This window comes from Drosophila suzukii, chromosome 3, assembly GCF_043229965.1.
Source record: "Drosophila suzukii chromosome 3, CBGP_Dsuzu_IsoJpt1.0, whole genome shotgun sequence".
Taxonomy (NCBI): domain Eukaryota; kingdom Metazoa; phylum Arthropoda; class Insecta; order Diptera; family Drosophilidae; genus Drosophila; species Drosophila suzukii.
In genome coordinates this window covers 67839627-67850554 of record NC_092082.1, presented here as the reverse complement: position 1 = coordinate 67850554, position 10928 = coordinate 67839627, and the positions used below count along the sequence as shown (strand labels likewise).

Sequence of the window (10928 nt, the reverse complement as noted above, 5' to 3'; positions counted from 1 at the left end):
CAAAATTCTTAAATATATATTATAAACTAAAGTATATACGTTCAACTAAAGTTACATTTTTCTTTAGTTTGATGTGTTATTAATTTTAGTTCTTAAATTTGTTGTTTTTTATATCATTAAACTCGCTTAAGTTGAACAATTGTTTTTAGTTATTTATCACCTTTTCAAAGTACATCTATCTTTTGTAATGCCACACAAAACAAGTATAACTTATAGTGCTTGGATGTTAAATACATAAATAATAACAATTAAACAATTTGTTTTTTTTATTGCTCTGATGATGCACAGTGTCTCTTTTATCAAACAGTGAATTAATGATATTGACCGCCATAAACAAAGTACACTATAAATATTAACATTTTATAATTGCTTTTTGTTCATATTTGCCGGATGCGTTATTTATTCGAGCGCAACTTGGCCATATTGTTTACCTGGCCAGAAATTTAATCTGTTGACACCGCAACACTTGCCAATGGAATAGGTAAACAAAGGCGACCACTGCAAGTGCGGGACACTCAAGATGAGCATATCAAATGAGCCCGCAACTTGGATGATTCCGGATCCCAAAGAGTGTCGGAAAATGAGAGGGCGAAAAACTGATGGAAAACCAGAGAGAGAATTTCCCTCGGCGGAAAAACGACAACAAACGAGCCAACACGAACGGCAAACTGACAATTGTGGACGGCGTTTTTTGGTAGCAAGCTGGGCAGCGATGCTTCAGTTCAGTTAGGATGTGCAGTTCCAGCGGTGCGAACGTGTTCCGGGCGCGCCAATTGGCCAAGTAGCCGACAGAAGCCAAAAGATCCAACCAAAGTCAGCCGGAACGGCAACAGTTTCTCCTCTCGAGATATGCCAACGCCTGATTGAGGGCCAAAATCGCGGGTCGCGCGTTTTTGTGTGTAAATAAACATAAGAAATCAGACGTAAAATCAAATCGAAAATCGAATATCAAGCGGAAAAAAAACAGCATCCATCACAGAGAAAGAGATATTCGCACAATTTATTTTTCGGTTTCAGTGGAAGAGCACAAGTTATTCAATTAAAGATTAATGCCGGCGTGCGGAATGTCTGACTGATGAGTCGGCCAAAAGCGGACCCGTAGCGCATACGCCATGTGAGCCGGATCGATGGGATCGTGTTCCGGCCAAGCCACAATGCCATCCTCCTGTAAATAGCCAGCAGCCTTTTCTACTCGCGTCTCTGTCATAAATAATATGTGTCCGTGTAGCCACAGTACCACTGTACATACTGTAGACTCTAATTGATTAAACCACAATAAAAAAAAGAAAACCAAAACCAAACAAAAATATATAAATACCAATAAATAGAGGAAGAAGCGCGCGTTTTCGCCACAGAACGCGCCGCTCACACACAAGTTTCGGTGCAAAACGGGTATAAATAATCGAAATAATATTCGAATGCTATGCTATATGCTATAGGAATTAGTTAAATTATTAGTATTAAATCGGTTGCAATTGGAATTTCGCGCGCAATAAGATTTAATTATAAACACGGGCAGCATGGGACCAATCAGACTCTAGAGCTAGTTAGACGAAAGCCCATTCAGATCACAATGGATTATAGCCGACTGAATGCCAACATTAATACGGGCAACATCAGCACCGATGAGTTTCTGGCCGTGTTCACGACCGGAAAACCCGAGAATGCCACCCTCAATCCGCCCCTGCTCAGTGTCGACGGGCAGCTGACCCTGCCCCCGGGATCCGGATCCGGTTTGGGATCGGGATATATCAATGTGAACGACACGATATACTTCCTGAACGGCAGCTTTTACAACAGCAGTCTTCAGCTGGCGGCGGGATACTACAATCAGAGCAGCGGTTCAGGGGCCACATCGGGCAATCTGACCAATCCGAATCAAACAGAAGTCCATTGGGATGGCAGATATCCCAGTGGCTATACGCTTACCCACATCGTGATCGCCTCCATTATCGTGACCATCCTGATGATCATCATCGTGGTGGGCAACATGCTGGTGATCATAGCCATTGCCACGGAGAAGTCGCTGAAGAACATACAGAACTGGTTCATCGCCTCGCTGGCGGTGGCCGACTTCTTCCTGGGCCTCATCATCATGCCCTTCTCGCTGGCCAACGAGCTGATGGGCTACTGGATCTTCGGCAGCTGGTGGTGCGACATCCACTCGGCGATGGACGTCCTCCTGTGCACCGCCTCGATCATGAACCTGTGCCTCATCTCGCTGGATCGCTACTGGAGCATCACCAAGGCCGTTGACTATCTCAAGTCGAGGACGCCGGCGCGTGCCGCCGTCATGATCACGGCGGTCTGGATAATGTCCGCCCTCATCTGCATCCCGCCGCTGCTCGGCTGGAAGGTCAAGATGCCGGAGGGACCGCTGCCCAAGTGCGAGGTAAGTGCTACCGAGTGCCGCAATAACCCACATCCCATGCGAAATTGACGCCAATTGACGGCAATTGACGTTGCCCCACCGACAATCGAACAATGGAAATACAAGCGGGTTTACGAAATTGAATAGCATTATGTGTGCTGCCGAATTGGCTATTTTCTGGTTGATCTGGACTGATTGGAGGTGTTTTTTTTATTCGGAACCATATTATATTTACATATGAAGAAAATTTTTTTACGAAATTCTTGTTTAATTGTTGAGGCAATTTTTCTATCTATAAAAATATTCACTATTTTGCAACGAACAACTTGTTGTGTGGAAAATAGTTTAAAGAAACCTAAATAAAATGTTGTGCTTATAGAAAAAGTCTTAAAATCTCTTACATTGTAAAACACTCTAATATTTAATATCTATTCACAAATGGGCAATAAGCTTATGAGGTTTATTTTCGTAAATTCATATTAATTCACCGTCGCTATTTTTAGGCACTTCTCGTTGCCCAATTTAGGCACTTTTTGCACGTCAATAGATGCCATCGTTGCCGAGTATTCATATTTGCAAACAATAAAGCGTTGAATGGCTAAAATGCTCGGATAGCAACATGCAAAACGCAAAATTGCGGCCTCTTTCTATGCAAATTTGCAAGTTGCCGGCACAATTGTCAGATCGTTTTGGTGGTTGCCTTAGTGGGTTTTTCCCAACCCAAACCCATACCATATTATACCATACCAACCCATCCCTCGATTCTCGGGTCACGCAGAGAATAAACGCAGAAATATTTATGCATATGAGTGGTGGCTACATTCCGAGTGTCTCTAATTCCGCCAGCTCGAAGCCCCGACTGTCTAATACAGTCGAAAAGGCTCCAAGCCAGCCCCAAAAAGTAGGCTATAATCCATAGAAATATGCGCATTATCATGCGGGTCTGCCAGTTGCTGAATTTGAATTTCTGTGAAGCACAAGCAGCGGTAAATGCAAACCCTCCGAACACAAGTGCGTATGTTTGTATGGGAAAAACCAGGGGGAAAAGCGTCACAAACTAGCTGGAAAACTCACAAGAGAAATTCCTGGGGCTAAGGGAAGAAAACACATCAGTAGCTGCCACAAACTGCTGTACTTGATGACCTGTTTTTTCGGGGAAAATTCTTTAAATTTTGCCACAAATTGAAAACGTCCTTCAAGGGGAATCGATGCAGTCACTCAATCTCGCTCCCCAACGAGTGAAACATTCAATCACAGCGACTGGCTGACTGACTGACCCCACCAACAGCTATTGGCACACAATTCCCCCTTGGGTCCCAGAGGAATTTCAGCTTTAAGTGGCCATTTTGCGCAATGGAACTCAGTGTCAGAAGTGGCAAACAGTTTGAATCGTTTAAAAAACCGAACCGTCTGCCAGAAAACAGAGAAAAACTGTGCGCACTGAATAAAATGGTCATCGGTGGTTTAAACCACAATATTATTTATTGCAATCATGATAAATGCGGGGCAAAATGGAAAATGCAAATGTCCCAGGGCATTCCCCTCCATATCGTTTCTATCTGTATCTCGCCTGTCTCCAGAATTTTTGATTAATTTTTTTTTTGTATTTTTTGCTCTTTCCTCCTCCAATGACCAACACACACACATTCATTGGACAGTAAATAAAAAGAGAGACAACAAAAAATGTGGCAGAATAAAATAATAGAGTGGAAAGCAGAACGAAATAAAGTATCCTAATATAGAAGAATGCTTACGTAAAGTTTGCCATTCAAATTAACCTTGAGACAATAAAGGCAACAATGTGGGCCAGGATTCAGGGGGGCAACGCTTTTATTTACGATGGCCAGCGTCCAGTTTCGCCGGCAAATGCTGGCACATTAATCAAGCCTAAGTGGCCCGGATAAAGTTCCAGGATCTGGCGAATGAGCAAACATGTTTTCAGCGCATTTTAAGCAGTCTAAACAACACAGAATGACAATTTATAATGACAAAACTTTTGTACTTACGGACATGAGTTTATGCTGTTTTTTGTTTCCGACGCTCAAAGGCATCGATTACCGCTCTTGCCTCCTAAATCATTATCGTGGGGCACTCAAATTAGCTGGGAGCCGTTTTAGCCAACAAATGTCACGGAAACCGAAACAACCGCTAAACCAATCAGGCAACTACTAACTACAAACTACACAGAGGAGACAATTTTTCATTTTACAAATTGATATTTCAATTCCCTTAAGGCCTTAAACGTTTTTAAATTAAACTGTTGATTAAAAATATACATTTTAGTTTAAGAAGCTCAGATGATAGAAACACTATTTTTCGGGATATTAAAATACATTTTTATTTCTTTTGTTTAAGGTGTTAAATGTTATAAAATTATAAGCTGTTGATTAACTTTTCAATTTTAACTGTTAAGTTTTAGGTTGTATTTTTATTTATCATTTTCTGAACTTGCTTATGTATTTAATACTACAATTTCAAATGAAGAATTTCATATTGCTCTATATCTTTACAAATATGTGCTTATTTATTTGTTTTTTTTACCACCATGATGATACACGAATTTCGTATATTTAAGGAACTTATATCACAGTTTTGCTTTGTTCTGTTAATATTTAAAATAAAATATAGAGGGCATCAATATAAAATATTCATGCTATATACAGTATCAACGCACGGCGAAATCCACTTATTGGGCACTGTTTAAATTTATTGTCAATACATTCTAATAGTTATAAATTTATTTGCCATGTTAAAATAAGACTTTCCAAGGGGCCTTAATCACTACCAACTGGAAAAATAGACTAGTAGATTATAAAAGGATATCCTCGAATTTTACCAGTGTGCAACACCAGTTAAAATTGATTTTTCCCCGTGCAGTGGCAGTAAACGAGTCGGAGGCTCAGCACTGTCCAATCATTAAGCATGTCTCCCGGCGAATTTTTGGAAGGGGAAATGCCTGTCCGCAATGGCCTTGTCCGGGGCTGGCATGTAAAACCTCCAATTTGCAGGCCCAAAAGGGGGTTTCCGAGGAGGAGGAGCCACAGGAGGAGGACCGGCGGTGGTGGAGTGGCATGGCCTGGTGAACATTTTAATTATGACACCATGTTGACATGTACAAAATTGTTGTTCGCCGCCGTCGTAGCCTTCGTCATCGTCATCGTCGCACATTGAACCGCAATACAAGCCGCAGGGGTTGGCAAAAAAGGGTTGGGGGTTGGCCGGGGGCCGTGCGGTGAAGGCGCTGATTTGACACTTGCCTGCTCGATTTAATTAATAAAACAACATTTTAGAGCGCGATGACGCTGATTTCGTGCCACTCGAGATGCTCTCAGCATTGAACTATTTTTGGGTTTTTATCTGTCTCCCCTCGGGCGGGAAAAATGTTTTGACGTGGCACATTTAATTGACATCATCTGGCGGTGGGTGTGCTGCCTGATTAATGCCAAACCTAATGAGGTATATCCTGATATGCGTGCGTGGGTGGCCTGTTATTTTTGGCCGCATAATTCGAAGTCCCGCGGCGTGGCCCAAAATCAACTGGCATTGTTTGCCGTCCAACTAATGGCTGCAATTTCGCACAGCAAGTGCCTCAATCTGGGTTGCCAGCAAATCTACAAATACAAAAGGCCGCTTATTGAATGGAGTGGTTGCTCTGCCCTCTGAGCCACCCCCGCCCAAGAAATTCTAATTCCAAGAAACTACATTATTCACTTCCCCAGCCAAACTCAAGCTGCCGGCCATTGTGTCCTTTGTGCAGGGCGCAGTGCCAAAGGGTGGCACAATGGACCCTATTATAATCCGTAAAGGGGCAAACACTTTATTGAAATATTAATCGAATATTATATACCATTTTGCGGAGCCCTTCACAAAAGCCAGCCATCGCACAATGGAACGCAACAAATGGCCAGGATCAAAAGTGAGGCTCAATCGGCTTTTGGCCCTGGGGTTACCATCATACCATCATACAATCACACCATCATCCCTCCCAAAATCCCAGCGAAAGTTTTGAGTAGTTAAGACAAAAACCTAGGGCTCTACTCAACTCAAATTACGCGCCAACCGGGCGTGTGTGTAATGTAATGTGTAATGCGATGATATGCGGCAGCACAATAACGACTTAAGTCATTGCCTAAGTAGCTCATTAGCGTCAGTTTTTTCTACGACGGCACTTTAAAGGAAATTAAGTGAAAAACCCTCCGTAATAATGGCGTTTTTTTTTTTGCTCAACCTCAATGTCGTGGCCGGCGGCAGTCGAGCTGCAAGCAAAGGGCTTTAAGTTGACATTGGGCATGGACCCGGGGGTTCCAAAACCAAGACCAACACCAAGTTTAGGACCAAGTCCAAGTCCACAAGTCCACAGACCAGATGGGTGTGCGTGAGCCTGGGCACTTTTGATATTTTCTCATTATGCCTTACATGTGCATGTTGGGGCTGTAATTCTCGTTAGGTCTTTGTTACATTTCATACACTTGACTTGCTCGGCTTGAAGACCAGTTCGTTGTTGTTTCTGTACTTACATTTGCCATCCTAGATGGGCATGTATGTGTGTAGCCCTTTATGTTGGCCAAAGTATTTTACATTTTTTCTTTATTTATTTTTTTACTCGGCAGCATTTTCATGCAAAGGCAGGCAAAGAAATGCCTTGGCTTGCTACGAAAAAAGGTTCAAGAGCAGCGAGCTAATGGGCTTAGTCCTTGAGATACTTTCCCTGGCCGGGTTTTTGGGCATGCTTGTGTATCTTGCCCTGCACTTGCGAAAAAAGATAAAGTATTTGGTAGTTAGTCAAGTCTTAAAATTCTATGGATAGCTCATAGTTTCATTGCATTTTCCTTTTTTATTGTTTAACTTTAGATGAATGAGCTCTGCTTTCCCGTTCAATAATTCACTCATATGAGTTGTTAGAAGTATAAAATTGATTAGCAATGCAAAGCTCGAAAAATACTCTGTTTTCATGTTGATTTTATTAATATTGAATGGGTCGCAAACGAATGTAAAGCTTTTAAAGCATAGTTATTTGCCATATTTACTGTCAGCAATGAATTTAAAATGCATACTATTCCGTTTCTATTATTTTTTGGAGTAGTAACAACCCATTGCCCGTTTTTTCTCCGACTGTATTTTATATTTTAGTGTGCTCACTATGTGCCCCACACCACGTTTCCACATCGTTGGAAAAGTTCACTTTTCTGGCCATTACGGTTTGAAATGGCTTTTAAGATCATAATCAGTGGCATTTATTTTGGAGCGGCAGCCAGGGATTTTGGGTGCGGAGCCAGCAACATTTACGCATTGAACTGCGTTATTACATCCTTGATTTGTTTATAACAGGAAATTATTAAAGAAAATATATATGCGGCGAAGCAGCTGGGGGAAAATCAGGACAAAATCAAATAACAAGCATACGCCCCGTTTACACTGGTACGTTCCTCTTTTATTTCTGGCTATTTTTTTTGTGTTTTGGCTGCTCGAATCGTTTGCTAATTTCCGCTCGCCGCTCACTCATCGCCGCTGACTTTACAGATAGGATGTTGTTGGCGAGCGTCAAACAACTGGCGGCAATGCGAAAAAATGAAATGAAACACTGGGGAACCGGGGAACTGGGGTTTCGAGGAGGACATTGCGCCTTTGAATGCCCACCACAAGGCATATGCCTTGGCATTTTATGCGTGGCATAGGCAAATATTGACATTTTAGCTTATGGCGCACGCACCACTAACTGGCGCCCGCCGCCTTTTCCTCGGTTTCCCCGTATCTCCAGCTCCAAAACCCAGACTCCCATCGTTGGTTAAATTAAATTACAGAGCAATTCTTTCCGGCTGCTTTCGGGTCCCTCTGTCTCTGTGTGTGAGAATGTGTCTCGTTATTGTGAGTGCTGCACGTATACCATTTGCGGTCTTCCCATACATGCAAAAAAATTCAATTATCCTTCAGCAGTTACCATAAAATTAGAGAACACATAAATATTTGTTGAACAATTCATTTGAATTTTGATACCCCAGATGGTAGTATGGTCAGATTTAAAAGTTAATTGTTTTCCCAGAAAATATGTTACTTTCTTTTAATCCATTTTTATACTTCTTTATGAAGATATTACTTAAAATTAAACATTTTTTCCTTATCATAACAAAATTGATGGGACAATATTGTAGAACAACGCGTATTTCGTTCTAAATTTTCAACTTATTAGATGTTTGTAAGTACAACTTAGAGGATTAACTTTCAATGTCTTTAGGTCGATTTCTCAATGTTTCGTTAACAATCAGTTTGCTGTTTTAAAGAAATTTTCCATTTCCTTGTAATATCATAAACTTTTTATCTAATAAATAAAATCTCGCAAAAAGCCGATTTTACTGTGTCATGTTAACTTTTGCTAACTATATTGAAAAAGTTAACATGACATTATGAAATCGGCTCATTGGAAGATTTTATCAATGAGAATTTATGGCGCTTTAAAAGAAATTGTGTTAAATCAAGTTCATATTAGGATTTATCTGACTGAAAACTCTTAGATATAGACATTGTTCTAGTTAAAAAGTTAACATGACATTGAGAAATCGGCTCCATGCTTTATTTTATTTATGAGAATTTATGACGCTTTTAAGAAGTTCATGTTACGGTTCATTGTTCAGGTTTGTCGTATGTAAGTTAATTTCACATTGAGAAAACGAATGTATCCTTCGAATCAATTAAAGTTATTGTTCAATTTATCTGACAGATAACTAACTAGAACCTCAACATGACATTGAGAAATCGGCCCAAAGTATTTTGGGTTTACAAAACATTTTAATCACGATTTTAAAAAAATATTATAGCAAATTTCCCTCTGTGTGCAAACACACATCTCAACCCAAATATCCATTCCCGTCTCGAGAACTGCCATATGCAGTGCAGCCGCTCATTGGCATTTGTCATGCTCGGGCAGAAACTTAAAGTCGGCACAAGTTGAACTTCATTTGGACCCGGATGTATCTGGCACACCTCCCCAAAACCCCTCCAGGGGCTTATCCCCCTTATCGTGGCCGTCGCGTATTTTGCCAATGGCTTCTTTTTGTACTTCTCCTCCATTTTTTGTAAGGGAGCGCGTGTGTCTGGCAGCTTGGGGAACTTTTTGCGCTGCTCGCTCTGTCAGTTTGATTAAAATAAAGCCAAGTTTCTAAGCCCGGATTAGTGTCCGAATTATTATTATTTTTTCATTCTTCTCTCTGTTATTTTTGGGCGAGGAACGAAGCGTTCTCAGTCAATTATTTGGCTTCGTGGCTTAGTCAGCTGGCGTTTATTTATTTATTTTGTAGCAGTCCATGGACGTGTCTTAAAGTCGCACGCCCGCTTTGTCTTTACACAATTTGCATTGCATACTTTGTGAGGCTGTCTGAAAAGTTTTTTATTGCATTCCATGAAATGCAGGAACGGGTCCGGATCCCGAATTCCATTTTTCCTGGAGCGAAAACCGGCACCAAATGTGTGCCCTCTTATCGCATCAAGTACTTTGCCCCGAAAAGTTTGCCCGAGATACAGAATATATGTAAGCACATTTATATGCATGCAGCTCTGTTGTGAGAGCTGATGTCATCTCGGATGAAATATAATTCCTTTGCCAAAGTTTAATATCATTATTTTTGTTTGGGCTGCCGGCTCGTGCGAAAAGCGTCTGAGAAATTCGCACGCGTATTAACTTTCACTTGCCAGGCAGCATAAACAGGCTTAAAGCTATGGCCACAATGCCAACTGAAGCAGATTTGGTATTTATGAGCTACCCACAAGAATCCTGGCCCAATCTGCTGCTGCTGCTGCCTAAGTAAATTATACTCGCCAAAATAAATTGAACAGAACAGGCCGCAAAAGCTGGAAAATGGCAGTTGGGGAAAAACAGACGGAGATGAAAGCAAAACTCTTTTACAATTGACTGGCGTTCCGCTGATGCTAATTGAATTAAAATCCATTGGAAAGTTGTTGTCTGCCCGCCTTTTTGGCCTCGAGGAATAAACGGAAACTCGATTGGATGATGACAGCAGTCCACAGGAAAAAATTTGATCACTATCTTATAATTTGAATACTCAAAATAATAATATAATATCCAAAAATATATGTCAATGAAAAAGATATCACACGTTAATTAAATTTGTTTAACTTAATATTTATATTTTTTGTGGTATATTTTATATTTAAATATACAATTATTTTCCCTCTGCCGTTGTCCAACTAAAAAGGGTCAAAGTTAGTATATTGCCGAATGAATTGCGAACACTCTGTCAGAAATCTTGGACTTTTGTGGGCACTGTTTTGCAATCGTAAAGTCAAATGGCGCCTAATTGGCAAAACAAGCGGAAAATCGCAAATTAAAACAGAATCTCACCAAGTCCGAGTCAAAGTTGGAAATAAATTTGTCTTGGCCGTGGCGAGGGCCTCTGCAACACAAATAAAACAAATTGCGCATACGCCCCGCAGCTGCTTTAGTTCTGCCCTGTGATTTTCACTGCCGAGCGTAGCTTTATTAAAGAAAACCAAATAAAACGAAATGAAATATTTGCCGGGCTCTTTTCAATTTGAGCAAAATGGC

The 10928-nt window shown here is 40.9% G+C and overlaps 1 protein-coding gene across 2 annotated transcripts in view; it reads left to right on the top strand.

Moving 5' to 3' along the window:
• Positions 1-716: 716 nt before the first annotated feature.
• The window catches only part of Octalpha2R (alpha2-adrenergic-like octopamine receptor), a 52530-nt gene continuing 42318 nt past the window's right edge, over positions 717-10928 (top strand). For both annotated transcript variants that reach the window (XM_036817007.3, XM_036817006.3), the window contains exon 1: positions 717-2392. In XM_036817007.3, the coding sequence (XP_036672902.3) occupies positions 1574-2392 (819 nt within the window). In that variant the 5' untranslated portion in view covers positions 717-1573. The remainder of the gene's footprint in view (positions 2393-10928) is intronic.